At 36.0% G+C, this 15,726-nt stretch overlaps 2 protein-coding genes across 4 annotated transcripts in view; one reads left to right on the forward strand and one right to left on the reverse strand.

Moving 5' to 3' along the window:
• Positions 1-3,115, reverse strand: part of LOC145988816 (pyruvate dehydrogenase E1 component subunit alpha, mitochondrial-like) — a 33,667-nt gene extending 30,552 nt beyond the window's left edge. The window contains exons 1-2 of one of the 2 annotated variants that reach the window (XM_083124022.1): positions 2,945-3,115; positions 11-28 (exon numbers count right to left, since the gene is read on the reverse strand). In XM_083124022.1, the coding sequence (XP_082980148.1) occupies positions 11-28; positions 2,945-2,998 (72 nt within the window). In that variant the 5' untranslated portion in view covers positions 2,999-3,115. The remainder of the gene's footprint in view (positions 1-10; positions 29-2,944) is intronic. The other variant, XM_083124023.1, reaches the window with a different exon arrangement.
• A 302-nt stretch (positions 3,116-3,417) lies between these two features.
• Positions 3,418-15,726, forward strand: part of LOC145988815 (uncharacterized) — a 39,048-nt gene continuing 26,739 nt past the window's right edge. For both annotated transcript variants that reach the window (XM_083124020.1, XM_083124021.1), the window contains exons 1-2: positions 3,418-3,554; positions 14,077-14,168. In XM_083124020.1, the coding sequence (XP_082980146.1) occupies positions 14,091-14,168 (78 nt within the window). In that variant the 5' untranslated portion in view covers positions 3,418-3,554; positions 14,077-14,090. The remainder of the gene's footprint in view (positions 3,555-14,076; positions 14,169-15,726) is intronic.

Below are 15,726 nucleotides of genomic sequence, written 5' to 3' on the forward strand. Positions count from 1 at the left end.
CTTTACTCACGTTGTACCAAGATGCAAACTGTTAGCAATGGAAAAAGTAAATATATATATGAGATATTATTTTATGTTGCAACTTAATGTTTACATTTAATATACAAAATGTAACACTTCTCTCAAAACAATTAATTTTGTTATTCATTGATGTATAAAACCATTAAATCATACTTTGCAAAGAAAGGTGATCCCAATTCCATAATTTAATGACATTTACTTTAGTACTTGACTGTGGGGACATATTTTATGAGTCCTTGTAGCACACTAGTAAAATACAAGTGCTTTAGATTGGATAAGTTAGCTTCTGTATTTACTTATATGAAGCAGAATTTCTACCTCTTTACATTAAAATAATAGGGCTCAGAAGTTGAAGACCTATAAATTGCCAAAAAAAAGACCTAAAAATATTTTTAAAAAAGGACCTAAAAATGGTAAAAAGGACGTATAAATGTGATCCAAATTAATTAATAACTTCAGTTTTAATTACATATTTAATGAATAAAAAATTCTGGTAGTATGGAGCGCACAGTGCGAAAAAACTGAAAGCTTCAAAACAAGATAAAGTTGCCACTTTCCAGACAAGTTACGGTTAATGGACCTTGTACTGTACCTGCTTCAGTCGTACAAAAATGTTTTTCTCTCGTTTCAGGAATGGTTCAAATTAAAAAAAGGACCAATAAGCCAAAAAATGCCGAAAAAGGCAAAAAAAAGGACAAATTAAACCCACCTTTTTCTGGCCTACAATGACCCAAAATGAACATGTATTATGTTGTCCTCATCTTTTTCCTCAACTTCCGAGCCCTAATAATGACACTGAACACAATGGAACCACGCATGCACTCACTGGGACTTACAAACCCAGAACTCGATGTTCTTGCAACAGTGAAACTCCCCATGTGCTTGTCCATGGGCATGGAGCATGGTTCTCATCACACTGCTCCAATCTGGCTGTGCGAGACTGTGCAAGACCCTACCTCTTACATTCAGTATTGCCTTCATGGCACAGGGGCTTGCTTTTTATGTGTATTTTTATAATCAAAATTACCTATGAGCATGGTTCTCTGAACTGGGGTGTATAAAAATACCATAGCATAAAGCCAGTCTCACACGGCACTTAAGTATGTCTTCACTTCGCGATCGACTTCTAGCTTCCTTACTTAACGATCGTGTGAGAGCTTTCTCTTATTCAGTTCCCGACAGATAGAAACAGTCTTTAAATTCATCGTTAATACCATAGAACTACCAATCAGAATTGAGGAGCACACTGGCCAAATACGTATGTATGTACTCTATAGTACGTTGGCTGTATGCAGATAGACTGTGCTGTGTGTAGCACTGCAGTAAATAAATCTGCTAGTATTGTAATGATATACATAAATTATGAATTGTAATTAGTTTTTCATGGACTTCAAAGTAAATTGCACAATAAGTATTTTAGGAGCAAAGAAGTATCAATGAAATATAAATATAATATGGTAACTTAATGTAAACACCACAATTTTCACACTTTGAATGTTGTGAAGATTATGTATTTGACTAGTTCATATTGGGAAATATATTTCAAAACCGGACGAGAAGGGTTTAATTAGAAGATGTAACTTCTATCGTGATATACAGGTTTTGCAACTTTGTGCTAGTGTGTCTGTAAAGTGGTATATCAACTTGAAATAACATATGTTATATACTCACATTCACTGCCACGGGTTACATGTGATCCATTTTTCAACAGTGTCAACGGTTATTCTCCTATTCTTTTAAGAGAAAACATTATTTTCCCTTATCTTCAGCTGTTATTAGCATCTAAACTTGTGAAGTGGTATACCATGTTTGTGCAGTCTCCATTTTTAAAGATGCGATTTTAAGGATCGTGTAAGACTCCTTTTGCTGCCTTCGTGAATTAAACATGTAAAAAACTTATGGTAGTTTTGAGTCTGAGGTGGGTCGGGAAGTGAAGACCCAATTAACTGCCGTGTGATACTGGCTTAATATTTCTTGGGAGGCTCAATTTCCTTTTGTTTTATTGCAATTTCATTATGCTGTGTATGCATTTTTCACATGATTTAATTACTCTCTCTGCTAGAACAATTTGAAAATATCATAAAACAATCAGAACAGTTTCCCTTTCTGCTAGGACAATTTGCATTGCTTTTATTTCAAAAAGGTATGACTTGAGATGACCGGACCCCTCTCCGATTTTCTTCATATTTGACATAGTCACTAATTGAGGCCTCCTAATCACGAATCTAAAGTTAAAATTTGTCGGAAACGTCTAGAAATTGGGAACCATTGGAACCTATTGTGACCCCACCTAACCTAACCTTACCGGAAATGGTTCGTGGGGCTATGCGTCAATGGTTGAATTTCTGCTATGAAACAATCCCACATCACACAAAACACCTTCCAGATGTTAGACAATACTACAGGAACTTATTACGGTAAGTAGTTTCTTCTGTAGAAATGAAGAAATCTGTCCGACGAATAGTAAACTAGTACCGGGACAATAATGAAATTAAGTTCTTATTTCTACACCCTCGAATGTCTGTTGGCTAGTAGAAGTCTATGGAAGTGAAAATCCATTGTCAAGGAAACACGCAGTAAGTAATCGATAAAACTCCGCAGTATGTGTTAACAGACGTAAATCGAGATCGAATCACGTAAAAAATGCATACGTAGCATGGTGAAATCGCAATAAAACAAATGGAACTTGAGCCGTTTAGAGTGTCATGCTGAATTCACGTGCGCATTCAGTGTTCAAGTTGACCTATAAAATACTGCTTGAATTTTCGAACCTTCTATCGCCAGATGTAGGCTACAGTTTGTATTGAATACGTACTCTTTCAAATGAAAACTTTTCAGAAGAAATATGATAAATACAAACTCTTTAATCATTTACCTACACATATACTAAATTTCGTAACTTGCAAAACAGCACTGCACTAACCTTACGCTGCGAAGCTTGTCGTGGAACAAGGCTTCTAATTGTATTGGTAAACATTTTTTTGTTATGCGGAAATAAATGATTATTAAATATTATAAATTAATTCACTTAATCCTGTTCAGACAGCATTCGTCGTCGTCCTTATGGAGACCTTGGCACCACTAGTGCCAAGTACTACATGTTGAATGTTTCGTTAGAAGAAGAAAAATAACACGCAATCTTCAATTTAGGAAAAATATTTTTGAATGAATATATTATACTTCACTCTACTAGGTACAAAAATTCCATGCACAATTATTTTGCCAACTTTGTGTTACGGTAGCGAGAGCTGAAAAATGTACGAAAATCTCTTTACTTGTGGGATCTCCCTTATCGCACAATTTTGAGTTCGGGCGTAACCGCGGAAAACATCCTTTGACTGTGAGGACAATATATTCTGTGTTCTATTTCTGTCTTCTTTATCTTCACTCCTTTGACTCATAGTCTGTGAACAGGTTAAATCTCTCTGTCGTCTCTGTGAAGTACGCATTTTGTGATGCAGTTACAAGGAAGAATTTCATTATAATCACGAAGTTTGCATCCCATATGTTTGCTTAGGATCTGTGGCGTCTAGGTATGATGTGAATGTTGTTATAAGATGACACTTGAACCTGAACGAGCAATTAGTAATTGTAAATAATAGTTTTGTGACCGGTTTTTCAGTCTCGCTCAGAGTTGATTGTAAGATTGTTCAATTCGCTATTTGAATTTTATATATACACATGATCAGTCATAGCGCCGTTATCTTATGTCTTAAAGTAACATACATTTCTAAGTAAGGCTGTTGGTAAAATGCATGACGTGCCAATAGGTACGTGTCGATGTGAATGACACGTACGGCAACCATTCAAAGCACAGCGCAGAATTCTAGAGTGAGGAAAGTTTTCGTTTTATCTAGACTAGAGTAAATCGCAATCCTCCCAAAATTGGCATGAGTTTACAATACCGGACTACTCTCCAATTTCTATAAAATTTCGCCTACTTACTAATTTCGGTGTCCTGATGACGTATCTGTAGTTCATATTTGGCGGTCACTTGTTAAAATTGTACATTTACGTGTAGAACTTGTAAAATAACCTTGCGTTTTACCACGGTCATTGTCCATCCACAGCAATTCGGAACCATCTTTATTTCTCAATTGGTAAATATGAGATATCGCCCGGACGGATTCCTTCAAATTTACAGGAGAAAGTACTTACTCAAATTGGTACTAGTTTACTATCCTTCGGACAGATTTCTTCATTTCTACGGAAGAAACTACTTACCGTAATAAGTTCCTGTAGTATTGTCTAACATCTGGAAGGTGTTTTGTGTGATGTGGGAATGTTTCATAGCGGAAATTCGGCATGAGTTTACAATACCGGACCACTCTCCAATTTCTATAAAATTTCGCCTACTTACTAATTTCGGTGTCCTGATGACGTATCTGTAGTTCATATTTGGCGGTCACTTGTTAAAATTGTACATTTACGTGTACAACTTGTAAAATAACCTTGCGATTTACCACGGTGATTGTCCATACACAGCAATTCGGAACCATCTTTCTTTCGCAATTAATTAGCTAATGGTCTTCCTTTACGCACAACAATCTTGTTGACGACAGACGAGGAATGCCTACGAGGTTAGGTTAGGCCTGTTAGGTTAGGTTCCATTAGCATAAATACAAATAAAAATTAATATTTTAGCTAAGAGAACTATACCTTATCTTGCCTGTTGATTTCTTCATGTTGGGAAAATGGCGTCTTCCGTGGAGCTATTGTTCTTATGGTAGGGTTACGTTACGTTAAGAAAACATAGTTTATTTCATTTTTTTTCTCGATTTCCATACTTGACCGCCAATTATTACATGCAGATTCGTGATTAGGAGTTCACAATTAGTGAGTAGGCGAAATTTCATAGAAATTGGAGAGTGGTCGGGTATTGTAAACTCGTTCCGGAAATTCAACCATTGACGCATTGCCCCACGAACCATTTCCGGTAAGGTTAGTTTGGGTAGGGTCACAATAGGTTACAATAGTTAAAAATTGGTTTCGAAAAAAATATGCGTAGCCACACACACCATTCTCGCATAGCCCCACAAACCATTTGCGGAAACGTACGTTCTTCAGTTACAAAAACACTTTTTTTTAAGATAAAATTGATCAAAAAAATGTGAATATGCGTTAAAAAATGATCCGCAGAGCAGATAGGTAAGTACAAATGTCAAAAATTGACGAAACTCAGAAGTTATAGGTGTCCGAAGGATAGTAAACATTTACCAATGAACACAAAGTAGGTATTTTTCGGTTAAGAAGGTTGAAACACTGCATACCCACTCCAAAAGGACAAAACACAAGCACGGCGCGATGATCCATGACAAGAGCATGCCATATTGTCTGTTACCCAAGTGGAACAAGGAAGACAAATAATCACTCGTAATATGAAAAGTTGACACTTTTTTATGGAAAAAGGCATAACTTCACCTTAAAGAATGTTCCGCAATGCAGAAACAGTAAGTACCAGTGATAAAATTAAGGAAATAAATGAGTTAAAGGTGTCCGGGCGTTATCGCATATTTACCTCTAAATTCGTTAATGGCATTCCTTTATGCACAACAATCTTGTTACCTTGAATATTGACGTCAGACGAGGTTAGGTTAGGTTCCATTAGCATAAATACAAAGAAAAAATATTTTGGGTAAGAGAACTATACTTTGTCTTGCCTAACATGAAAATGGCGTGTTTCGTGGAGCTACTGTTCTTATGGTAGGGTTACGTTACGTTAAGAAAACATAGTTTATTTTGTTGTTTTTTCGATTTCCATACTCGACCACAAATTATTACATGCAGATTCGTGGTTAGGAGTTCACAATTAGTGAGCAGGCGAAATGGGTCGGGTACCCTATTCTACACATTCGAATTTTCATTTTTTTTTCTTTCATTATGAAGATTATGTGATCCTAATTGTGAATATTAAAAAAATGGAGCGCGGAAAGAAGTATTTACGACTGTACAGCCGTTTAAAGTTGAGATTTTGTCGTTTGAAATTGTCGAGTCCAAATTTCCCACCAATTCCAGGCTCCGCCCCTGGGGTAATTGACTTACCGCCCCCTACCGCTACCGCGGCCCCACCTTTATCTATAGAGTCTCTTTTAAAGGCATGTTAGAAATTAACCAGAGTCACCTGCCCCCAACACTATTTCTCACCGTTTTCCACATTGACACATGAAGATGCCAAAAATGAAGGCTAAAATTAAACCTAAGAATGTAACTTACCTCTTTTTACCAAGGCCAGGTATTGAATTGTGGGTTGAAGTTCAATTTGTAAGTCCAAAAATGAAGTAACTCCTACGTTGAAAGTCCTTGTTGTCCTTTTCCACAGAGTACCACCCTCCACTCACTTCCCATCATAAAAATTAGAAGTCGCAAATTATCCCATCCCACAAGTCATTTAGAAAAAACAACCCTCCCGTTTATGGCCTGCAGTTGCCAAAAAGAAATAATTATTCCAATTTCTGAAGTCGCATAAATGAAATCCAATGTCTGAAATGTCCAATCCGCCAATATATCACACAAATAACATATCGCAATCGCAAATGTTCCCATTGCACAAGTCAATCATAAGAAGAAAAAAATAAAAAATCAGACGTGCGCCTGTGACATAAATCGATCATCCGAAATCTTCAGACTTGCGCCTGTGACATGAATCCAAGATGCACCATGATGAAATCACTGCAAAACCGTTTTGACGTTACATAAGGAATGGAAATATAGAAAAACGTAAGTTTCCTAGCACGTAGTTACTTTCCGTGCTATTAAGGAACATCGTTTCTTATTAAGAACTAATTTTTGTAACGAAAACATTTGAGGAGTGCGGAAAATCGAGGGTGTAGAAAAGGGTACCGGAGCCGGCGAAATTTCATAGAAATTGGAGAGTGGTCCGGTCTTGTAAACTCGTTCTCCAAAATTTAACACACTGTCATTGAATCAACTTTGGCTAATTTTGAGACCAGTAACATGTTACGGAGGTTCAATTGTTCTATGACCAAATTTGGAGGTATGTGAGAAGAGAATTTTAGTAAATGAGGCTGCAAATATTTCATTTTCAAATAATTATCTCTGAAAGTGAAATCTTATTTTGGTATATATTACGAATACCGGAAGTATCGGTAAAAATCTGATATTCCCGAGACACCTATAACTTTTTCTTTTTTTTATATATTTTTGACATTTGTACTTGCCTATCTGCTCAGATTAGTATAAGTTTTTTATCCTTTTTAACGCCAATTCATATTTTCTTCTGGGAAAATATCTCGGTAATTATGTGATATCGCCCGAACACCTCTCACTCTTTAATTTTAGCATTGATACTTTTCTATTCTGCATTGCGAAAGATTCTTTAAGGTGAAGTTATGCCTTTTTCCATAAAATAGTGTCAACTTTTCATATTACGAGTCATTATTTGTCTTCCTTGTTCCGCTTGGGTAACAGACAATATGGCGTACACTTGTCAAAGATCATCGTGCGTCGTGCTTGTGTTTTGTCGATTTGGAATGGATATGCAGTGTTTCAACCTTCTTAACTGAAAAATACCTACTTTCGTGTTCATTATGTCATCACAGACCATTGATGGATAGCCCCAAAAAAACATTCACGATATCCCATTGACAGATAGCCCCAAAAATTATTCACGATAGCCCCACGAACCATTGATGGATAGCCCCAAAAACCATTCACGATAGCCTCATGGACCATTTCCAGAAAGGTTAGGTTAGGTAAGCATAGTTAAAAAAATCTTAAAAAAAGGCACGTTTTGAAATGCTGGCAAGACCGCTTGACTTTCGACGCTCACGCCATCTGCAGGTACTCTTCGCAACATCTTAATTGACCACCCTGAAAAAATTCAAAGTCCTGAATTCGTAAATTTGGCAACATAGCGCTTCAGAGGTCACAAATAGTGTCCAACTTAGCAACAGTTTTTCTTTCTAAACGAAAACGCTCTTGTGAATTTATTTCATTCTTTCACATTCCATGAAGTTAGAAACCCTAAACCAGTAATATAATATGCAATTAAACAAAAATCGTAAATTGGAAATAGAAAATAGGGGAATTTATGTGCAGTTGGAAACACTGAACTTATTCTCCACCACCTGGAGCAAATTGAAATCACATATCAATGCAATGAAGCAAATTTCTCTCGATTTTAGGTAAAATTACAGTAAAGATAAATTGCACAATACTGGACGATTCTACAAGGTGCGTCTTTTCCCTGATCTGTGGCGAAACACAGTTTGGAACTCTGGCAAAACGTTATTTCAACTTAGATCAACTTGTTTTACAGGCTTTCACGTTAGCAATCCCCTGGAGCAGTTGGTTAAGCGGTCGTCTTGTTTTGCTTTTTCGGCAAGAACAAAACATCGTAGGTTCAAATCTCACCCACTCCTGATTCTTTTTTGTATTGTTATTTATGTAGTATGAAGTGTTATAATAATGTAATATAAGATGACATTAAATCACTGTAAATATTTATGGGATGCATACCTCGGAAATGTTTCTACTTATCTTCTTGATTTTTCATTGATTGGCAGGATATTTGGCAAGACCTTTTTCATTTAGCTGTCAAAAGCTATGTTAACACATATTAAGAATTAATATATCATAAATACATGTTCTTAAACAGCATGTTTTAATCAAGGTGTCCCCTTTTTAATATCAGTTGGAGGCTCATTGCACAGTGGTTCGGATACCACTTTAAACTGTAGGTCCAGTCCCAATTAGCTTTACTGTGCATAAGTTGACTTAAAACACCAAATCAACCAATACATCTCCTTTCAGAGTGGGCCTTCTACGATACTGTAGTCGGCCAACATCCGAAAATACAGTTCTGCTTCGCGTACGATAGAGTATAATTTCATTTAATATTTTGACTAATTTTACTTTAAAACCACAGATTAAAGCGATAATAGTGTCCAGAAAAAGAACCTCAAAGTAGTGTTCACACAAAGTATTTTAATCCATTGCCAAACATTTCAGTTAAGAATGATATTATGCTTTTCCATTGACCGTATTTTCGATTCATAGTGAATTTGCTAAAAGGACCATGTCAAGAAATCTAAATATGTAAGTTTTACTAGTAAATGCATTTAAAGTGCATGAAACAACAGGGGAGGAGAAAAATAAACCTAAAAAATAAGTAAAAAATGAAACAAAAACTGTTAAGAATACTGACAAATAAACTAAAAGCCATAAAAGGCTGAAAAATGCAAAATAATTGTAAAATAGAAAGTGTTTTCAGGCTCTAACTGAAGGGAAACGGACATGATATCAGGTTTGGCATTGTTTTTAAGGGTCAGAAAAAAAGTTGATATTTCCTCAACTTCTGGACCCTAATTACTAATTATGACCATTGAAAAAGTTGGAGGGAGGGAATCGGCTTACTTAATTTTTTCTTGCTGAGGGATCTCCACCCATATCTCCACTTTCTAATACAGAGAAACATCAAGTTCATATTTCGAAAATGACTTGCAGTTTTCCACCACGAAAATATGTTTTCATAGTTTGAAGTTTGTTAGTATTATCTTGCAGGGTTTCTATTGTTTTATTTTTACACATATTTTATATTTCATATGTTGAATATGCCTTTCCACTCTCTTTTCATAAAGTCTTTGGAAAAAAACTGAAGTTTCTTGGCAACCGGGTTCTGGTTCAAATTACTCCTTTTCACTCTCCTGTTCCTACCTTAAACAAATAACAAAAGACTTCATAACTAAACAATTGCTTGTTCAAAACATGGAATTTTTACACAATTTACAAAATATGACCAAACACCAATAGACATCATCTTTCCCTTTCAGCATTTCTCGATTTTTTCTGAATTCCTTTCCTAATGAAATTTGCCATGAGGAAATTATAGACATGACATTATGTGTGAATTGGTTTCTTCAAACTGGTAGCTAATCATAACATGACCTACCAGGAGGAAAGGTAGCATGCTTGATTCTCACGAGAGAGGTCGTAGGTTCGATTCTCCACCTAGGCAGAATTTTTATCAGGAGTTTATAGTTGGATGTAAAGTTTATCCACCATGCTAACAAGCTAACATTGGTCTCTGTATTTCAGGAGGTGAAAGGAAATAGTAAGAGAAAGTTGTTTCGATGATAGGAGGAAGTTACATGCCACGTGGAATGTGCAGAATCAAGTTACGTAGAGCAAAGTCTGTAATGGTGGTATTGAATATTGCAAAGTTAGTGAGGAAAGTTTGTTATATCTGATACTCGTACTTTCTGTTCAAAGAAGACAAACATTTTAGATACAAAGGCAGTGACGAATTAACGATCATTATGAGGTTTTGAATATTTTGTTTGTCACTCATTATATAAATACTTATTAGTAGTTTCTTATCGAATCGGCCTCCGTCGCAATAACCATTTACTTATGTTAATTGGCGATTTACTATTATTTTTAGATGCATGGTAAGATGGTCGTGAGGGGATTGACAACAGTCGGACAAAAAATTACCAATCTTAGCAATTTGAACTCATTAAACACTCTCCTTCATTACAGTAATGCACTACATCACTACTTAACATAACTGTATATGTTTGTTTTAGTATATCGAAGTCAAATAATCAATATTTTAGGTGTCAGTAAAGAACAAACATTACATAACTTAAATAACATTACATTTTGCATCCTGAATACATATATGTGATTTGTGAATTAATCACAATGTGTGTGTTAACACAACATATGAACAATAACTAAAAAAAAAGTTTTAACTTTAAAAACTGGAAATCTGCAACTTCTAAGGGGAAATATGCACAGAAGGGGGACATCCCTCAAGTGTGCATCGGATTCATTTTTTAAATATTCTAATATCAACGGTCTCTCTTCAGCAAAAAAAAATATATGTGAGGAGGGTGGGATTTGAACCCGCGACATTTCACGCTTGACGAAAAATAAGGATAGCAGGGTGTAACCAACTGCTCTATGTTAACTTCATGACGTAATACCCTTAAAAACATATTTACGTTTTTCCTGTGTTCCAATCACATTTTCTCGTCAAGTCGTGAAAAATATTATTTTTTGAGAACTGTTCGATATTATGCAAGCTATTGTAAATAAAATGTCTCATAAACTCCTCACAAATTTGCTTCTTTCTCCACAAATTTGATGGCGATATCCTCCAGGTGGAGAAAACTCTATTCGGTGTTTCAAACCCCTCTAATTTCAAGTCAAGCAAGCAGAATCATAAAAATTCCTCAAGGTTCTTTTTCCAATTTATTATTTCTGTTTGATTGTGTATTATAATAGCAGTTTATAGTTTCTAAGTTCATGGAAAGTGCAAAATTGAAAACCTCTCACCGCAGCGTTTTTCGTCTAGTGGAAGGACCATCTCAAAGTTGGCTACTCTCACTTGGAGCCGAAGTGCAATGTTGCTAAGTTTACGAATTCGGGACTTAGAATTCTTTCTGGGCGGTCAAATAAGATGTTGCGAAGTATACATAATGGAAACAACGGCATAATGTTGTCGCTTTACAGAAAATCCTTACATAAAAAGTGATTATTTCTTGTTCTGCAGCATTCTATGGTGAAGTTTTCAGTTTCCGTGAAAGAAAATACCTCGAAGAACTTCGACAATGCTACAGAAACTGATTTCAGTAACTAGGTTCTCCTGTAAATTTGAAGAAATCCGTTCGGGCGATATCGCATACACGGAATTGCTGTTGCTGCCATTTGCTTTCTGCACTTGAACACGATGTTCACGTGTTTTAGATTACGTAACCCCAATAAGTGTTGCAAACCACACAGTGTTTTCGCAAGATGATGGCGTGTCTAGGATGCGTTGTGAAGTTTTTTTTTAACTATGTTTGCCTAAGCTTACCGGATATGGTTTGTGGGGCTAATGCCACTGGTTTGTGGGGCTAACGAGGTATTAGGTATTTTTCGGTGAATAAGGTTGAAACACTGCATTCACACTCCAAATCCACAAAACACTGCCACATCACGCGATGAACCAGTAAGCTATCGCCATATTGCGTGTTAGAGAACGGAGAAAAGGAAGAGCAGTAAGTAGGTCGTAAATGTAAGAAATAGACATTATTTCCATTAGAAATTAATTATTACACCTAAAGAAATGTTATGCAATGCAGAATTGTACGTTAGCAATGTAACAAAAGGTGCAAAATAAATAATTTCTAGGTGTCTCCACTATACGGAAGTGTTACCAAGGGGGATCGTAAACATAGTTTTGAAACGCTAATCATTGCAAAAAATAGTTGTCTTCCTAAATCAATGGTGTTTAGTCCGTTCACGAACCCACTTTTTTCGGCTTATATTGAGATTTCTAGACGTGACCGCCAAATTTTAATTGCAGATTCATGATTATGAGGTCAAAATTAGTCACTATGCGGAATTTGAAAGCAATTGAAGATACTTCCGGTATTCTTTATTTGTAGGGTTACCAGATCGCTGTAAGGTTATTGTAGGACATGCTGTCCCAAAATGTAGGACACAAAACATTCTCAATAAATAATACATATTTCTATAGAACACATTTGAAAGTAGTTGAAAAATGACACTTTTCAGTTTTAAGAAATGAATTCTTAATGAATTTTTAAATGCAAAATTTCAAAACTTGCAAACATTAGAGTAAACAGTCAATTTGAAATTATAGGGACCAGTACAAACGAACATTTTACAGACTTTATGAAAAAATAATTTCTCTCGTGAGTATGTTGTGCTGATGGTAATGAAAGTACTCTCTCAACATTTGAATTAAGACCTGTAATGGCAAACAAATATTTACAACAATTACTGTAATTTAAAATGGTTTGTGAAGTTTAATTTTGGGTAGTTTTAAGTTCAATAACAGGGTGTCTACCAAAATAACACATCCAGAATTCTTGAATTTTTCTGGACTCTTCTAGACCTTTTTTCCATTTTCTTTAACGTTTATTTTTTCGACTCCTACTTAGGTAAAGCTGGAATTTAGTAATTAAGAAAATAAATATTTATTTAATGAAAACCCCTACCAAAGGGACAGTTAAGATAAAAACTGAAGCTGAATTTAAGAAGAGAATTTCATCTGCTTTCTCGTATTAATGCATCCTGAACTGTGTTTGGCAGACTAGCAAGGCTTTGGCATCTGGACTCACAGCCAGTATAATCTTATGTAGGGCTTGTGTCAGTTGTCCCTATATTATATTTGCGACTGTCCCTTCATCCATCTTATGTTACCACCATTCATCTTCATCTTCGGGATTAGTTAAAAGGACAGAAAAAAGTGAAGTAAAATAAACTAAATCAACCAGTCAGTCATTATGATAGCAAAAATTCTTGACCACAAGAATTGCCTTTTTGTTGACTTCTTGACCTACTTCTTGATTTCTTTAATATTTCTTGACTACCATGACTTTCTTGACTGACAGACACCCTGAATATCTTTGTTCTCTATACCTCTGCTTTACAATCAAATTATATTGAATATTGAATAACAATGGGCAACACCTTGTTCCATCAGTATAAACCCTAATGCAAGAAATTCTGCTCAGGCATTGAACAGTGACGTTATTAGAAAGTGGTTCCAAAACTTTGTTCATTAAGTGCTTCCATTTTCCCGTTTGCTTAATAGCAGGACAAACTTTTTTCTTTTTGTGCAGTGACTGAATCAAAATAAATTTCACCATTGAGTTTGGAAGCGCAGACCATAGACTTGTAACTTGCATGATTTTTGTCTGTTTCCTATTTTTATAATTAATATTATGTAACGCTCAAAATGTAGAACATTTATGATATTTTTCAAATTCCTCCCGGACATAAGGCTAAAGTGTAGAACATGTCCGGGAAAATCTGGACGTCTGGTAACCCTACTTATTTGCTCCCTTATTTTTCATACCCAACAATTCCTATATCACAATAGTGGTAGGACATATGAATGCCTTGTGCAACAAAAGAATGTTACATTACCAAATTGAACCAGATAGTTTAAGTGACACTTCCCCCCCCCTATATTATCAATAGTATACAATTCACAATGCCTTACTTAATGCTATCCTTTTTTTGTGTGTGTGGAAGTTACAATGCTGAATTCATAACAAGAAATTGTTTGTTTTGTAGATCTTTAAGCAAAGATGAATGCATACCATGGTGGAGGAAATGAGGACCAATCATATGCACAGCTTGATTTGAGTGGGAAGTTGATAATAAAGGTAACCTTTTTATTTCTTTTTAAACATTTTCCTGCTAAACATATTTTAGAAATCTGAAGTTCTAGCATGGACTCTTTTGATGCCTATCATTCTTTACGGAATATTTTTATTGTTATTTTGTTAACCTTCAGGCAGAAGCGTGCGGTAAAGGAAGGTGGAGCAAGTGCCGATTGTGTTGTTTTTTAAAAAAAACATTTTTGCTATCTTAAGTTTGTTTTTCAATGTAATTTATCTACTTTAACATATTTACATATGCAGACTTTTCATTTCCTGTCGTATTGACTGCACCCTCCGCGAGGCTCTGCAACGTGGCACAGCTGATCCAGATTGGAAGGAAGAGGACTGCTCGCCTTTCTCTGCACTTTTTGAGTGACTTATGCAGTTCTTGCATGGTCACTGTCCTTCTCTTTCATGAAAAGGAAGGTCATCCGCAAGCGATCCCCGGTCCTCTTCGTCTTTCGCAAGGGTGATGGAAACACATCGTCCACGCTGGCCACAAGTGTTGCTAACTTCCAGAATTTCCTATGCTTCTGTAGTACCACCTAACTTGGTATGAGTATTCATGTGTGAATTTTAACAGTAATGAACAAATTAGCTTATGAAGTTAGTGAGTACCGCTCGTATGGTATTTATAAGAAATAAAATCACCAGCCAATACTTGGACATATCCGTCATGTGGTCAGTGACTCCGAAATATAGAGGGTATGTAACACTGCAAACAGGGTCAGGAAGAGGGCACATTTGGAAGCGTGGGAGCTGTAGATATGTGTTTTCTTTACTGTGGCCATCATCCTGAGTTATTCTGTTCTGTGTTGTGTTTTTGTTACACCAGCGTTGACAAACTAATCGAGCCATCAATTTGGAGTGGTGAAGGTAAGGACTCTATTAGGGATCTTCTATGAAAACCATTCAGTTCAAGAACTTGTACCAAAAATTTGAAGGTGGTGAATCATGAGAGACTGTGTCCTCAACTATGCATAACCAAAACAAGTGAAAGAAATGGGAAAGTTTTCATTAAGCAGTTAAAAGTGTCTCAGAAAAAAATGAATTTCTTTGCCCACTTTATGCACAGAAAGGCTAATTGGGACTCAGTGGGATCCGAACTACTCGACCGAGTAGTTGCATTACAAAACAATGGCATTACGTATTGTGTGCAGGGTGTCGACAGACCTGGAAAACCGGGTAAAGTCAGGGAATTTGAGGTGTCAAAAAAATTCAGGGAATTTCGTCTTCATTGACTTTTTTTTTTTTTTTTTTAAATTTATTTATTTATTTAAAGATATCATTATGGAACTCTGCACGGGAACAGGAAATATCGTTCGTAAGTTTCGGCCTCAACTTTTAGGCCTGTTTTATGCGCAACACAACCACGGCGCCAGAAACCAGTGATGGCAGGAGATAGAGAGAGAGAGAAAGAGTGAGAGAGAGTGAGAAAGAGAGAGAGAGATATAAATTTCTCTCGCCCGGGCTTCTCGGCGGGAATTTTAAATTCAAACACTTTTTGGAGGAATATTGTTATAACTCAGGCACTATGGGAGCAATCTACTTCGGATAAGTT

The sequence above is a fragment of the Lepisma saccharinum genome, chromosome 6, assembly GCF_977018435.1.
Source record: "Lepisma saccharinum chromosome 6, izLepSacc3.1, whole genome shotgun sequence".
Classification (NCBI taxonomy): Eukaryota; Metazoa; Arthropoda; class Insecta; order Zygentoma; family Lepismatidae; genus Lepisma; species Lepisma saccharinum.